The sequence below is a fragment of the Plasmodium gaboni genome, chromosome 2, assembly GCF_001602025.1.
Source record: "Plasmodium gaboni strain SY75 chromosome 2, whole genome shotgun sequence".
Lineage (NCBI taxonomy): Eukaryota > Apicomplexa > Aconoidasida > Haemosporida > Plasmodiidae > Plasmodium > Plasmodium gaboni.
Window position 1 is genome coordinate 144,160 of NC_031482.1, and position 18,101 is coordinate 162,260.

Genomic DNA, 18,101 nt, shown 5'->3' on the forward strand with positions numbered 1-18,101 from the left:
TTATTTATAAATTTTTTTTTTTTTTTTTTTTTTTTTTTTTTTTTTTTTTTTTTTTTTTTTTTTTTTTTTTTTTTTTTTTTTTTTTTGTCCATAAAATTATAATATGTGTATTTTAATACATATAATATGTATATATATATATATATGACATATATTATATAATTATATTTGTTCATATGTTAATTTATTTTTTTTTATTTAATTTACATAAAAATATATATGAGGTGTTTTCATTTTTTATACCTTTCTAATATATCTTTCTTACTAATATTATTATTTTCTATAAATATATATATATATATATATATATATATATATATATATATATATAATATAATATAATAAAAATATGCACTCATATATATTATATATTTCATCCATTATTTATTATATTATTTTAAAATATTCTTTAAAGATACATTATTTCGTGACAATATGTATTTATTTATTTTTTATTTATTATTATTTTTTTTTTTCTTCTTTTTAATTAACTAAAAATTTTTTTTTACTGTAACATTTTTCATGAGCAAATTATTTACTATACATACGATCGATGAAAAAAAAAAAAAAAGAAAATATAAAAAAAAATATATATATAACATATATATGTATTATAAATAATATATATGCATAATATATTATATATATTATATATATTTATTTATTTTTATAATATATTTTATTATTATTGAATTTTCTTTATTTCTTTATTTTCTTTATTTTCTCTTTCTTTGTTGATTTATTTTATCCCATTTTTTAATTTTTTATTATAATTTTTTTGTTTAGATAATGAATCATAAAAAATATTTTCTTTAAGAAGTATCATCTATTTTTAAAGATGTTAGAAAATAAAAAAAAAAAAATAGAAAAAATAATAAAATATTTCCTTATGAATTTATTTTGAACCCATTTTAAATATCATGATCTATTATTTTAAATATTAAACGTTCAAACTAAGGTTAAAAAAAAAAAAACAGTTTATATATATAATATATTTGTTTATTTTTTTCCCCTTAAAATTTTTAACATTCTTATTTTAAATGAATGAACTCCTAAATAGTAACGCCACGATCATTTGTAATAACATCCCTATTAATATTAATCGTTTTGAAATTACTGAGATATTTAGTAAATGTAATAATGTTCATATAAATAAAATGAAAGACACATGAAAATATTGTAAATGCCTTAAAAAGAGAGGAATATATATATAATAATATATATATAATATATATATATATATATATTTATTTATTTATATGTATCTCTTCTTTTTTTTTTTTTTTTTTAATTTAAATTGTTCAGATGGTCCTTTATTAGGTCAAGGCATATATTTTGGAAAAAAAAATAGCAACTTTTTTTTTGTAAAATATGTTCATTTTAAGGATGCAATAAAAGCTTACGAAGTAATATATATATATATATATATATATAAATATATACATTTATATATTAAAGAACATATCATTTTCTTATATCTTTTTCATTTTCTTTTCTTTATATTTTATATTAGAATTTAAAAAATGAAAAGGAATGTGAACATGATTTCAAATTATCATTCAGCAAAAATGATGAGATAAAATATAAAGCTTTAAAAGGTAATTAAATAAATGAATACTTTTTATTATATCTATAGATGAATAAAATATAACATAATAGGTGCATAAATAAATAAATATATATATATATATATATATATGTGTATAATTCTATTAAGAAATATTTTTTATATATATCTTATAAAGTTTATGTGTGTTATAAAAATACAAAGTGGGAAAATAACAAAAAAAATATATATATATTTATATATATATTATAAAGAACATAAAAAAAAATAAAAAATAAAATAAAGAATATAAAAAATATGAAACAGTAAAATAAGATTATTATAATGCAAAAATTATGCAACATAATATTAAGTCATATATATATATATATATATATATATATATTTTTTTTTTATTATGAAGGAAATAAGAAAGCTATTGAAGAATTAAAAAACATTTATAAACAAAATGATGAATTAAAAAGTCAAGAAGACATAGGCAATTATATCCTCAACGAAATAAACGAACAAAACAATGAACTATTGAAAAAAAAGAAGAAAGAAAAAGAAATGGAGAAAAAAAAAGATAAAGCTTTCATCTTAAATTTGTTAACCAATATTGATGAGACAAAAGAAAATGAGCAAGATATCAAGTATAGAAAATGGAATAAAATATAAATCATAATCATCAACATATATATATATATATATATATATATATATATATATATATATATGTATGTATATATTTATTTATTTTTTCCATACTTTTTATAGGTTAAAGGAGGAACTGAAAAATTATGTTAATCTAAATTCTCTATGTTCTTATCATTTTGATGAAAATAATAAATATGATAATTATTTAACACCAACGTTTCCAAATTAAGATATATCTATTAAATTTTAAAATTATAAAATTTACACAAATATATATATATATATATATATATATATTATTTATTCAAAATAGCTAGCTGCAAAAAAAGAAATATTTTTTTTTTTTTTTTTTGTAAAATAAAATAGCTTTAATTGTCCCATATTTTTAAATCCACAATTTGCACACTTTTTTATATTTTCTTTTTGTTAACAATCACTTAATAATACTGTAGGTTTTACCATCTGCTTGCTTATATGTTCTATAAAAATAAATAAATATATATATATATATATATATTTTTTATTTTATTTTATTTTTTTGTGTGTATGACAATTATTTTATAATGACATATAACCCTTATGGGTATATTTTATTTATGAATTATGAATATATTATTTATTATATATTTTTTTTTTTTTTTATGTAATTTTAAATAATATGCATCATATATATTATTACTTATCCATTTGTTTTTTTCATTTTCATCAACAGTAACAAATAAAATATTTCTGTTCTTGTAACTTATATTAAATAAATGAATGTTAGAAAGACCCAACTCGTTTTCAACATTTTTAATTTTTCGTATGTCTTCCAATGAAGTTAGTTCGGTGAACTTGTTAAGGTATAATATCTGCATATTTTTAAAACAGCAACAAAAAAAAAAAAAAAAAAAAAAAAAAAAAGACAATAAAAGGACTAAAATATGTACCATATATATATATATATATATATATATATATGTTATATGTTTTATATTATTATTTTTTTTTTTTACTTCTGTCGGTTTTTCTGCCTGATAATATTCAGACTTAAATGAGCAAATAAAATTTTTTGTCAATATCATATATCTTTTTCTTAGCTTCTTCAAATATTTAGACTGTTTAAACACCCATCCTTCATTTACTATTTCCATTATAACAAAAAATCAAAGAAAAAGAATAATTGAAATGAAATAAATAATTAGATTAATAAATAAATAAAATAACAAAAAAAAATTCTTAAAGATGATACAAAATAAAACACATACATATATATAATATCAATAAAATGATGTGTTTGAATATTGAAAACAATTAATTTTATACTTAAAAAGAAAAAAAAAAATATTTTAAAGTATTTTGTTCTACTTTATGGATATAACCAAAAGAAGATACACGAAAAAAGAGACAATAAAAATAACTAGAAGGAAATTTTTTTTTTCTTTTTTATTAGAATAAGAAAAGAAACGCTTTAATTAAAAAAAAAAAAAAAAAAAAAAAAAAATAGATAATATAAATAATAATATTATTACATATAAGTAATATATAATATAATTTAAATAACTTCAAAAAATTATATTTTTTTTTTTTTTATTATCCACTTAAATGAATTTTAAAATTATTTTAAATACAATGAAGAAAAAAATATATATATACATACAACTTTTTCTTTAACATGTGTATGTATATATATATAATATATACATAATAATATATATATACATATATAATAATAATAATATTTTCATATATTGTAAAAATACAAAGAAAAAACAAAAATTATAATTCATATCTCTGAATGGATATGAACCAAAAATTTTTTCTTTTATTTTTTTATTATGATGAACTATTTTTGAAAGAAACTATTACAATAATATATATTTTGTTTTATAGTGCACATGGGCATATATTAAATATATTATGTATATATATAATATTATATATATTATATATATTACATATATTTCATACATATATATATTAATATATATTAAATATATATAATATAAATATTCATATATTTGTTCTTACATTTTATTTATTTATTTATTATTATTATTTTTTTTTCATTATTTGTTCATTGCCTAAATATATGTATATATATATATATATATATATATATTATTATCATTTTTTGTATTTAATAAAAAATACCCCACAGATAAGATGAAAAAATAATTTATTACACAGATTTAAATATAAATTTTAAAAACAATGTACGAAATAAATAAAAATAAAGATTAATAAATTATAAATACGAAAAATATAAATATATATTTTTTAAATTATTATTACAAAGAAAGAATTTTTATAATATTTTACATATATATTATTATACATTTTACTATTATTTGTATAATCTTTCATTTTTTGTAATTATAATTATATATATATATATATGTATATATTTTTTAACTTTAAAAAAAAAAAAAAATAAAATAAAATATACGTATATATTTATAATATATATTTGTTTTATTTGTATGAAATTATATAAATATATAGTATTAACATATATATCCTTATATATATATATATATATATATTTATTTAAACATTTGAACAAGTTAAACAAGAAAAATTGAATATATTGATATTCACATTTTATAAACCTTTAAAGAGTTATCAAGATAAACATATATTCAGTGATGATTTTTTAGTCACATATATATCTTTGAAATATATAAATATATATATATATATATATATATATATATATTTTTTTTTTTTGTTTTTATTTTTTTAATTTTTTTTTGAGAAATAAATAAAAACTGAAAACAATAAAATGACAGCAGAGGATAAAAAGGTAAACACCAAAATGTACAAATGTATGCATATATATATATATATATATATATGTATGTATGTATGTATTCATTTATGTAATAACTTCTTACGTTAATATTTTATTTATTTATTTTTTTTTTTTTTTTTTTCTTTTTTTTAGGCCGTATCTATACAAGTTCCAGTGAAAGATGTGGACGATAAGAGAAGAAAATTGAATAATTCGAAAATAAAGAAGGAAGAATTAAATGAAGAAGAAAAGAAGAAGAAAGAAGAATTAGAATTATTAATTACAAGATTAAGAGATGAAGATGTAAATGTTGTAAATTTGTCGATTACTTTATTAAATAAAGAAATTATTGATACAAGTGGTATATTAACATCATCATTATTAGCATTAAAGGTATTAAAAACACATTATAATACTTTAATAGAAATATTTAATGACATGATATTTGAAGATTGTAAAAAAAAGTTAAGTAATATGATCAGTGCATTATCTACAACAATAGGAGATGAAAATAATATTGTAAAGTTTGTTATCACTGGAAATAAACATGATCTAATTAATTATGGACATGAATATATAAAAAATTTAATAACAAAATTGTTAGTTGAATATAAAATTTTAAAAGAAGAAGAAAATAATCAAAATGGCCTAACAACAACAACGACAACAAATAAAATCGTTACAATAAATCATATATATGAATTAGTAAATATTGTAGTACCTTATTGTTTTGCACATAATACAGAATATGAAGCTATTGATTTATTAATAGAAGTTGATAAAATTAATGATATTTATTTATATGTAGATGAGAAATCTTGCGATAGATCAATATTATATCTATTAAATTTAACACATTATAGTTCATCCACTGAAGAATATTATAAATTAATGGATGTTATTTTAAATATTTTAAAAAAACATAATAAACATGTAGAATGTTTAAAAATATTATTGAGATTAAATAAAATTGATAAAATTAAAGATCTTATTTTTGAATGTAATGATATTTTAATATGTAAACAAATAGCACTCATTTGCGCAAGACATTGTGTACATATACAATTCACAGAAGAAGAAATTAAAAAATATACACATCTTAATTTAAATGAAATTTCCACATTAACATCAGGTGAACATTTATCTCCTATATTCTTAAAATTAGCAAAGGATCTTGATGTAGAAGAACCCAAATTACCAGAGGATGTATATAAATCACATCTTGAAGAAAAAAGAAATACAACCGTATGGGATTCAGCCAAACAAAATTTATCTTCCACATTTGTTAATGCATTCGTAAATGCTGCTTTTTGTAAGGATAAATTAATGACAGTTAATTCATCTTTATGGATTTTTAAAAATAAAGATTATGGTCTAATGAGTGCAACTGCATCTATGGGATTATTATTAATGTGGAACTTAGATGAAGGATTATCACAAATAGATAAATTTCAATATAGTAGTGATCAATATGTTAAAGCAGGTGCTTTAATGGCCTTTGGATTAGCTTGTACAAATATAAAAAATGAATGTGATCCAGCATATGCATTGTTATCTGAACATATAGATGCTGAAAATACATTAGAAAAAATGGGAGCTATATTAGGATTTGGTTATGCTTATGCAGGTACTAATAGAGAAAATTTATTAGATATTCTAATTCCACCATTAGTTGATAATGGTTGTATTATTGAATGTAGTGTATATGCAGCTTTATCATTAGGACTAGTTTTTGTTGGATCACAAAATAGAGAAATTGCTGAATATATAATAGATACTGTCCTAGAAAAAGAAAAAGTTAACAATTCTTTAGATACTCCTATAGCTAAATTATATGCTGTTGCATTAGGACTTTTATTTTTATGTTCAAGAGAAAAATGTGAAGCTACCTTATCCGCTTTAGAAATTATTAAGCATCCTATATCAAAATATATGATTGCAACAGTAGAAGGTATGGCTTTTGCTGGATCGAATGATGTTTTAAAAGTTCAAAAAATGTTACAAGTATTAGTTGAAAAAAGAGGTGATAAAAAAAATAATTCCGATAGTAAAACAACAACAGCAAATAATGCAGATAATAATAAAAGTTCCAATCTTGATACAAATAAAGCTACTAATACAGATACATCAAAAAAAACTGATAATAATAATAATAATAACAGTAAGAATACTAAAAGTAATGAAGACAAAAGTTCATCTAGTAAAACCTATGTAGAAGATAATTTAGATCAATGTGTAGCTATTTTAAATATTGCACTTATTGCTTTAACTGATGATATTAGTTCAGATATGACTACCAGAATTATTGATCACTTTTTACAATATTCAAATGTAAATCAAAAAAAAGCAGTACCATTAGCACTAGCATTACTATTTACATCTTTCCCAAAACCAAATATTGTAGATATTTTATCAAAATTAACACATGATCAAGATCCTGATGTTGCTTTGCATGCTATCATTTCTCTAGGATTTGTTGGAGCAGGAACAAATAATTCCAGAATAGCTATCTTATTAAGACAATTATCTGCATTTTATTGTAAAGATACCAATGCTATTTTTGTTGTAAGATTAGCTCAAGGATTGTTATATATGGGTAAAGGTTTACTAACTATTAATCCATTACATTCAAATCGTTCAATTATTAATTATGTCTCCTTAGGATCTCTTTTAATAACAATTCATGCCTGTTTACAATTAAAATCTACTATCCTTGGAAAATATCATTACTTACTCTATCATTTGGTTCCTTGCATTTACCCAAGAATGCTTGTAACGGTTAATGAGAAATTGGAGTCTCTTCCCGTGTCTGTTCGTGTTGGACAGGTAAAAAAAAAATATATATATATATATATATATATATATAATTGCAAATGACGAATTTTACCTGAATGTTCATAATTTTATGAACAAAATAGCTATTTTATAATATTCATTAAAATGATATAATATATATATATATATAATGACAAACGTCAAATTTTACCTGACTGTTCATAATTTTATGAACAAAATAGCTATTTTATAATATTCATTAAAATGATATAATATATATATATATATATATATATATATTTTTATTTTTTATAATAATATATATATTTAATTTGTAATTATAATGTTTTCTTTTTTCTAGGCCGTTGACATTGTTGGACAAGCAGGAAAACCCAAAACAATAACAGGTTTTCAAACACATGTTACACCTGTATTATTGTCTCATACTGATAGAGCTGAAATGGCCACAGAAGAATGTAAGGATTGTTCAAAATATTATATTAAAATATAATAATATATAATAATTTTGTTGTTTACTAATAATTTAAAAATATATATATTTTTTATGTATTATATATATTATATATATTTTATTTTCCTGCAGATATATCTGTCAATGATACCTTAGAAGGTATTGTCATTCTTAAAAAGGATCCAAACTATATCCCACCACAAATAAATTAACCATATGACGGTTCAAGAAAATATAACATTTACAAAGTAAAATGTGGACATATTTATTATATATGTTACAATTTTGTACAAGCTGATATTTTAAACTTGCGTACAAATAAAAAAAAAAGAAAAATTAAGTTTGTTGTTTTTCTTTTTTTTTTTTCTTTATTTTTTAATTTTTTATACATAAAATAAAAATATGAATAGCTATAAACATTAATTATAATTTAAAAAAAATTGACAAAAAAAATAATAAATCAAACATATATATATGTATATGTTGTAAAATATGGACGCAGATATTGCGTACTGCAAATAACATTTTATTATAATTACAAAAAAAAAAAAAAAAAAAAAAAAAAAATGTTTTGTAATAATTTTAACGAAATGATTCTCATTTCTCTTCACATATATATATATATATATATATATATATATATATATTAATAATTATTCATTTAATTTTTTTTTGTTTCACTTTTTTTTGTTGCTTGATTTTCTCCTTTTTATATGATCCAAAGCCGATGTCATTCTCTTAGATTTGATAACTCCTGCTGGGTTTATATCAATAAGTGATGATATTTTATTATCCAAATGAAGAGTTTTATTTTTTTGTCTCTTTTGTTTATTATTTGCTCTAATTTTATCAATTAAATCATCTACAGTTTTTCTTTTTTTCTCCAAAAGTGGAAAGAAGTCTTCAATTTTTGATTGATATGTTCTAGCCTTAACATTATATTTTTGTAAAATTGGATTTAAGACATTAAAAACTTTTTCTTCTGATATATTTGTAGTTTTATTTAAAAATTTGATTATACTGTTAATATCAGGTATATGCCATTCGAATTTTTTAATATCTGTACAAACCTTAGGATATTTAAAACATTTATAAACTTCTCTATCAGGAAAATTATTTGGGAATATCCAATTAAGTTTATAATTTTTATGAGTATTTAAGAATTGTTGTATTTCTTCATTATATTTATCTTTATTTATTTTTTTAAAAGGGTTAGATACAATATCTTTTAATATTTTTAAATCCTCAAAATTTGGAAAGGCTTTAATTATTTCTAAAGCATTAACAATACCTATACCATGCACACCTATTGTATAATCACATCCACATAATAAAGAAATATTAATTAATTCTTCTTGATATAACCCTAGCTTTTCTTCAATAGCTTTTTTTTCATAAACTTCCACTGTTTTTTTTTTATTAAAAAAATTCTTTATAACTGTTTTTCCACTAAAAACTAAAACATCAGAATCATCACTTATAATAGCATCACAATAATTTTTATTATTTAAATATGAACATTGAGCTTCTGCTTCACATGGTGATTGTATATATGGAATACCAAAAAAATTCAATAATAATTTTATATCATCATTCATTTCATCATTTATTTCAATATTATTTTTTTTTAATTTTTTATATTCTTTTATTAATTCTTCATTTTCTTTATTTGTTTCTTTTATATAAGAATCAAGAATTTTATTATCTTCTAGATATTCAAAATAAGCTCCTTCATCTAATTTATCTTCTTTTAATTTATCATGACTTTCTTCTACATTCATATGGAAATTATCCATATCTTGTTTCTTATCTAATAATATTTCAAAATAATTTTCTTTACTTAAATTGTTGATATCATCACCTTTATGTATTAGTACATTACTTATATCTTCTTTGCTCATAAATTTTTTCTTTGAGTTTTTATTTTCGATACATATTAATTCATTACTCTTTTGTGGTTCGATCGATAGTATTTTATTATCAACAAGGGGTAATATATCTTTATGATTATCTACAAATTCATTTTCTTTTTCAACATCCCCTTGTTCAATAATATATGTATTATTAATATGGTTTTTATGGACAACATCTGAAATATTATCCTTTGGAAATTTTTTCTCCAATTCGTCATCATTATCATAAATATTATTATCAACATTATCATAAATATTATTATCAACATTATCATAAATATTATTATCAACATTATCATAAATATTATCATCACCATTATTATTAATATTATTATTAATATTATTATTATATTTTGACCCTTCTGATATATGGCTATCCTCAAAAGATATTTCTATTATCCTATTATCATCTCCTTTTTTAACATCCTCCACATTTATTTTATCTACTGTAGTTTCATTTACTCTTCTAATTTTTTTTTTGTCCATCTGTGGTTTTATATCATCAGAAGAAACTGAAATATAATTATTCTCAACGTCATTAGAATGCTCAAATTCATCAAGTAGAACATACAAATTAGGGCTAACAAACTCATCTTTTTTTTCTTTTTTATATTTGACGTCTTCTAATATAATCGATGATGAAGATGATGATAATAATTTATCTTCATTTTTATTATTATATTCTTCTATATCTTCATTTACATATATTTTTTCCTGCACACTACAATTTTCAAAATCATCACTTGAAGTATCATTGTTTTTCTCATTTTTGTCTTTAAATATAATATCTCCTTTATTATATTTTTGCTCATCTGATATGTATATTATCTTATTTTTTTCTTCATATTCATTTATAATAGGATCATTCTTAATTATAATTTCTTTTCTATCTTCCAATAAAATTTTTGTTTCATTATTATTATCCAAATTAAGAGAATTGTTTTTATAATCTTTTATATCATCCAAAAGGCTATCACCAAAAATTTGGCGATCATCTAATAAAAGGTCTTTTTTAAATTCATTCTCTATTTTTAAAAAGACATTTTTGTTACTTTCATTATTATTATTATTATTATTATTATTATTATTTTTATTATTATATTTTTTTTTTTCATCAGTTTCTTCTTGATCCAACTGTAATTTATAAATTTCATTTTTTTTATTACTATCTTTTTTAATATTTCTAAATATATCAGACTTATCATATGTATCTCTTATAATATGTTCGTTTCTATAAATTTCGTGTCTACCAGAATAAATATTTTTTTTAATATCTTGTTGTGATGGTTCTCCTTTAACATATAGATCTTGATATTTATTTTGAGTATTAAAATTATATGTATTTAATATATCATTTAGAAATTTTTTTTTTTTTTTTTTGGATTTTTTTTTTTGAATAACATTATAATCTTTTATACTAATATTATCTGTATTTTTTGATAAATCTTTATTTATTAATAATTCTCCTTCTACACTTTGAATATTTTCTGCCATTTTTATTTTTAACTTTTCTATTTCAAAATCGGTTTTAATCATTCTTACATATGTTTCTAGTTGTACTTGTGAAAAAACATCCATATCGTCTTTTGATTTTATTGCTTTGATTCTATTATCAGTATACCATTCTTCTTTAATATCTTGTAATATTTGATACTGTAATTTTAAAGGTAGCTTTTCAAAAATATCTTTATTAATTTCTTTGAATAATGGAATCCGTATTTCTTCTTTGTTTACATAATAAACTTTATATTCATCTTTTCCTTCTAAAAATAAATTAGATGTATCTAAATTATTTGGCAATTCTAATATATTAATATTTTTATTGTTTATTCCATTATCATTTTTTTTTTCTGGACTACATTCTCCAACATATTTATTATTATCATTCATATTGATATTGATATTATTATGATTATTTTTAGAATTATCTTCATTTGTTATTAACATATTTTTTACCCCTCTTTCAATATTCTCATCATTTTCAAGTCTACTAATACTACTACTACTATTACATAAATCCACATCTATCAAATTAATATACCCATTTTTTGGTTCTCCTTCAATTACATCTTTATTTATATTATTATTATTATCTTTTAATAAATTTATATTTACTATAGGTGACCTATTTTTTTCATCTAACACATTAAGGTGTTGCTTAAATTTATTTTCATTTACTTTTAATGTTTCTGAAAATTCCAACATCTCTGTATTATAATTACTTATATCAATAATATCTACAGGTCTTCTCATACATAAAAACCCTTTAAATGGTTTTGGAATGCTTTCATAATATTTTTTTCTAGCCATATGTTTTTTTCTTATTATTTGTTCATCAATATCATCATTATTATATAGACTATTTTTATTTCTTTTATCTTCCATTTCATTATCATCAAAATATATATTAGTATTTTTCTTATTTCTATTTACATAATTTTTATGATCTCTCTGTAATTTATTATAATTTTCATTATCTTTATTTTCATCATTATTGTTATTAACATCTTGTATGTTACTATGATTTATAGAATAACTTAAATTATTTTCTTCCTCATTTTTATTATCTAATTTATTCATATTCTCTACAGTATCAATATGACCATCTTCTTCACCCAAAAAAAGAACAGGACCGAAATCGGTTATCATAAATATTTTATTTTTTATTTTATTTAAATCATCATTACATATAGTTAGAACATCCTTAACACTTACAGGTACATTCCCCACATTCTCAACTAAACTGTTTAAGGATTTATCTTTCTCTTTAATCTCGTCATATATTTTTAATAAACTACTTTTTGACATATCATCGTTGGTCTTATTTGGTGTATCTGTTTTTTTTTTGGGTGTATTTATATTATCTTCTAAATTATTTAAATTATCATTCTTTTTATTTTTACTTTTCAAAGAATTCAATAATGTCCTTTGATAATAATTATAAACAAGCTTTTCAGCAGTTTTTTTAAATTTTTCTTCATAATTTTTTTTCTTAATCTGTCTTTGAAATATAGTTTTCCTTTTTAATTCTGGGGGATTGCCATCAAATATAAATATCGGTCTTATATTATAATACAATAATTTACATATTCTTAAAAAAAAAAAATAAAGATGTGCTTTTTTAATATTATCTGTTTTTAGTTCACTAGATATATTTTCAGAAAAATCTATCCATAAATCATTAAATATACTCATGTTATCAAAAGATTTATTTCGTAGATCTTTCACGTTATTAGCATACGTCAATTCATATAACCATATACTAACATCAATAGCTATTCTTTTCCCTGTAAAAATCTCAGGATTAACACGAACACCTACAGGTGATACAATCGACCAAAGACCTTTAACACCCATCCCTTCGAATTATATATACACATTATTAAAAATAATTAAATTAAACGAAAAATATATATATATATATATATATATATTTATATATTTATATATATTTATATTTATTTATATTTATATGCTTTATTTTATTTTCCTTTGTGTACCACTTTCAAATATTATTTAATTTGTTTATTCAAAATTTTTAAGCTTAACGCTATCGCTTTTAAAACATAATAAAATAAAAAGGCATTTATATTTCATTATAATTATTTATGCATTCATGGACATAATTTTTTTTTTTTTTTTTTTTTTTTTACTGTTATTAACTGAAATGTTAGCATATAAAAATAAAACTATATAATAATTTTTTTTCCAATTTGTTTTATATATTACATATTCTTAAATAAAAATATAAAATTATATATACATATACATATATATATATATATATATATATATATATTTTTATATTTATATTCCTTTGTAATTTAAAACAAAATATTACCTATACATCACTTCAACGCCACACAAACATCAAATTCATAGGCATTATAATTTATTATATAAAATAACATGGGGGAAAATATATTGAGTATATAAATAATAATATATACTTCTAAATATATATATATATAAACTTTGCGAAAATTATATTATATATATAATATATATATTATTTCATTTTTAATCAATTTATTTATTTATTTATTTTATTTTTAATCAATTTATTTATTTGTTTTATTTTATTTTTTACTTTATTTTTTTTTTCTTTTTCTTTTTTTTTTTTTTTTTTTTTTTTTTTTTTTTTTTTTTTTTTTTTTTTTTTTTTTTTTTTGTTTTTGTTAAAATAGCTAATTAAAATAGAAGGAACAAATAAAAATAGATTAAATATTATAAATTATGGGTTCGCATCTCTATTTTATAGATAAATATAACAAATAACCACAATTTTATTACATTCTTTAAATATATACAATATATAATTATATCATATTATTTGTTTTTCTTTTTTTTTTTTTTTTCTTTACACAATATGTTACTTTTATAAATATTATATAAAAATTATATTTTTATTTCATTTATTTTGGTAGTTAAAAAGAAAAGTTTACTTGTTTTCGGGCATACCATTTAATATGCCCATATTTAAAATTAAGAATAAAATATTATATATATATCACATTTTATGTCATATATATAATTTGAACTTTCTTTTTAAAACAAAATCAATTTTATTTTTTTAATGCATAATGTGAAATGGTTATAAAATCTTTTATCATATATAAAAGATATACATATCTGTGTTTTATTTTTTATTTTTATCATTATATATATATATATATATATATATTTTTGGATGTTGTAAATGTTGAATAAAAAATGTAACCTTATTAACATATAACACATATACTCATACCATTATATATAAAATATGAGAAATATTTAGTATATGACTCCAATTATTTTTCAGTAATCTCCAAAAAAAAAAAAAAAAATGAATAAAAAGAAATTAAAGGCACACTTCTTTGTTTTATATATAATATGCTCATGTTTCATTTTAATACTTTCTATTAAACATGATAAATATAATAATGAATCCAAAAAAAAAAATTTTTTTTTTAATATAAGCACAAAAATAATCTTCTATAAATTAAAAAAAGTTAACCAAATTAAAAATGCTCCTCAGTTATACATACAATTTTACAAACCCAAATATTATAAAACTACGCAGTCTTTAAAGGGCATATTTGATGAAATATCAGGAAATAAAAATCCAGAAAATCAAAAAAATATAGATCAATACAACTTAACACCAAAATTGAAAAAAACAGTTGAACTCTTTCAATCGATGCCCAACAGTCCATATTACAAGTAAATATAGAAAAAATTAAATGAAATTAACATGAACACATAAATATATATATATGTGTGTGTTTATATATCTGTCTTTCATATAATTTATTACCTTTAAAATAACAAAAAAAAAAAAAAAAAAATTTAATTTTGTTTAACACCCTTTACAAAGATTTGATTAATAAAATAACCATCCAGTTTTGTATCATTAAATATATGTACACATGTATCTTTTTTCTATTAAACTTCCATAACATAACGTATACTTATTTATATATTAATCTCAATTATATCTATAATAATAATAATACGATGATTTAATATTATTTTTTAGAAGTCAACAAGTGATATTAATGGGAAAAAAAATTCCATCAATGCCTGATAAATATAAAATTAGACAAAATCAAGTTTTGGTAAACATTAAAAAAAAAAAAATATATATAAATAAATAAATTAATGTCCTTTTTTGAATTTCATTATATATATATATATATATATATATATATAATCTACACATAACAGGGGTGTCAATCGGTGGTATATATTTACCCAAAAGTAGAAGAAAATGAAGATAAAAAAAAAGTTATTGTATGGTTGGGTCATTCAGGTAAAATATAAATATATTTATATATATATGTTGATATAAGAATACACTTTTGTCTTTCTTATATATAAATATAATATATTTTTCTTAAACATATACCCTTTAGACGGATTATTAACAAAAGGAATAGTTTACATATTAACCGACGGTTTAAGTGGATATACGCCTGAGGATATTTTAAAAGTAAACCCCAATTTTATAACACTTACTGGTATTTCAGAATTTTTAACAATGAGCAGAATAAATGGATATTTAAATATTATGAACAAAATAAAAATATTCTGCACCAATATATTGAAGAATATGGATAATTAATTTTTTTTTTTTTTTGTTTTTTCTTACAAATTAATTGAAATGTTTTTAATAAAATAATATTTGTTTTGTTTTTCTAAATAGTATCATATTATATGGTTTTTTCTCCATAATATTGTTATTCATATTTTCTTTTTTTTAAAAATACAAATATTAATTCAATATTATCTATCACATTTCAATAAATTTTTTTGCTGTATTGTTCAGGTAAAATTTACAGAAGGAAAATAAAATTAAATATATATATAAATATATAATAAATAAATAAATAAATATATATATATATATATATATATATATATAATGATTTATATTTATAATAAACAAAACGTACACATTATTATATAACAAAATCGTACATATATTTATTACATTATTTTGTATAATATATACATATATATATATATATATATATATTATATTATTTATATTTTTCAAAAATATACACTATAAATTTTTGAAATAAAAAAAAAAAAAAAAAATCTCTTTAATTTTTGGCTAGCTGCATTTTTTTAAAATGAAGGGGGAAAAAAAAAAAAAAAAATCCTCTTAACATAGTATAAAGAATAATATATTATAAATTATAATATATAGAAAATCATAATATAGTGGGAAACAAAAATAAAGAAGAAAAAAACGGAAAATATATACAAAAAGAATGTTTTATAAATCTTATTTTTCTAATATATTTAATTTTTTTCATTTTTTATAATAATATTATAAAATGTGCATTTTTTCACAACAGAAAAAAAAAAAAAAAAAAAAAAAAAAACCTTAGCTGTGTGTTCATTTTAACATGTTCAGTATATAAAATCATTAATATATAATAATGAGAATTATAATTAATTTTTGAAATATATATGTATATTTATATATATATATATTTATTTATTCATTTATTATATATTTTATAGTAAAATGAACCAGTGATCAAAATATGAGAAAATTTTATACGCATGTTTTATTAATAATTACATAATAATTTTTATTCCTCTAATCATCTTTTAAAAAAAAAAAAAAAGAAAAAAAAAAAAAGATGAATATAAATATATACATTCCACTGTGCTAATTTAAAAATATATATATATGTATATTATATATATATATATATTAAGGCTTGTGTATAAATTAAAGCAATTAACAACATTCTTTGTTAATTATATATTTATGTGGAAAACTTTAATATATAACAAGATATACATATATATATATATATAAAGCATTTTTCATTATATATTGTTGTTATATTTGTATTTTATTTTTTGTACATATTTTCCTTCTTAATATTATTTTTAATTAACTATTTAATAATATAAAATATTATATATATATATATATATATATATATATATATATATATATTGTTTGTTTTATGTCTAAAAAATATATATTTAAATTCTACTTGTTATATATTCATATAATTTGTAGGTTATTTATTTCTCTTTTTATTTATTTTATTTATTTTTATTTTTTTGTTAAATTAAATGTTTTTACAGCATCGTTTTTTTTTTTTTTCATCATTCTTATAAAATGCATAATATTTATAATCCATTTTAATATATTTTTTCTTTTATTCATACTTCACCCAAAATATAATGTATATTTTCCGTTAATAATTAAATATCTATAAATATGTTTATGTAACAAATACAAAATTTGCTTTTATCATTCTCTTTATTTGTTTCATATTTCATTTTTTATGTTTGTATTTTTATTTGATATTACTTTTTTTTTTTTTTTTTTGTTCTTTATATTTTATGTTTTTTAATTTTTATTCTTTTTTTTTTTTTTTTAAGTTATAATTTTTAAAAAAAGAGATTAATAAAAAAAAAAAAAAAAAAAAAAAAAAAAAATTTTTAAAA

The 18,101-nt window shown here is 18.3% G+C and overlaps 5 protein-coding genes across 6 annotated transcripts; 3 read left to right on the top strand and 2 right to left on the bottom strand.

The window, feature by feature from the left end:
* Positions 1–1,040: 1,040 nt before the first annotated feature.
* Positions 1,041–2,432, top strand: PGSY75_0205700 (hypothetical protein; the record flags this gene model as incomplete). Of its 2 annotated transcripts, XM_018783725.1 has the most annotated exons (6): positions 1,041–1,134; positions 1,306–1,406; positions 1,514–1,598; positions 1,720–1,770; positions 1,971–2,199; positions 2,324–2,432. In XM_018783725.1, the coding sequence occupies 6 exons, from the start codon at positions 1,041–1,043 to the stop codon at positions 2,430–2,432; spliced, it is 669 nt and encodes a 222-aa protein (XP_018643714.1). The 2 variants fall into 2 exon arrangements, with proteins under 2 accessions (XP_018643714.1, XP_018643715.1); XM_018783724.1 differs by lacking the exon at positions 1,720–1,770.
* A 197-nt stretch (positions 2,433–2,629) lies between these two features.
* Positions 2,630–3,336, bottom strand: PGSY75_0205800 (hypothetical protein; the record flags this gene model as incomplete). Its single annotated transcript, XM_018783726.1, has 3 exons — positions 2,630–2,682; positions 2,883–3,054; positions 3,199–3,336. The coding sequence occupies 3 exons, from the start codon at positions 3,334–3,336 to the stop codon at positions 2,630–2,632; spliced, it is 363 nt and encodes a 120-aa protein (XP_018643716.1).
* A 1,631-nt stretch (positions 3,337–4,967) lies between these two features.
* Positions 4,968–8,435, top strand: PGSY75_0205900 (putative 26S proteasome regulatory subunit RPN1; the record flags this gene model as incomplete). Its single annotated transcript, XM_018783727.1, has 4 exons — positions 4,968–4,988; positions 5,130–7,802; positions 8,113–8,227; positions 8,356–8,435. 4 exons carry the CDS (start codon positions 4,968–4,970, stop codon positions 8,433–8,435), a joined length of 2,889 nt encoding a protein of 962 aa, XP_018643717.1.
* A 465-nt stretch (positions 8,436–8,900) lies between these two features.
* On the bottom strand, positions 8,901–13,493 carry PGSY75_0206000 (putative DNA repair endonuclease; the record flags this gene model as incomplete). The annotated part of the gene is made up of 1 exon (XM_018783728.1): positions 8,901–13,493. One exon carries the CDS (start codon positions 13,491–13,493, stop codon positions 8,901–8,903), a length of 4,593 nt encoding a protein of 1,530 aa, XP_018643718.1.
* A 1,471-nt stretch (positions 13,494–14,964) lies between these two features.
* PGSY75_0206100 (cysteine desulfuration protein SufE) lies at positions 14,965–16,242 on the top strand (the record flags this gene model as incomplete). The annotated part of the gene is made up of 4 exons (XM_018783729.1): positions 14,965–15,341; positions 15,658–15,736; positions 15,846–15,930; positions 16,034–16,242. 4 exons carry the CDS (start codon positions 14,965–14,967, stop codon positions 16,240–16,242), a joined length of 750 nt encoding a protein of 249 aa, XP_018643719.1.
* Between the last annotated feature and the right edge of the window lie 1,859 nt (positions 16,243–18,101).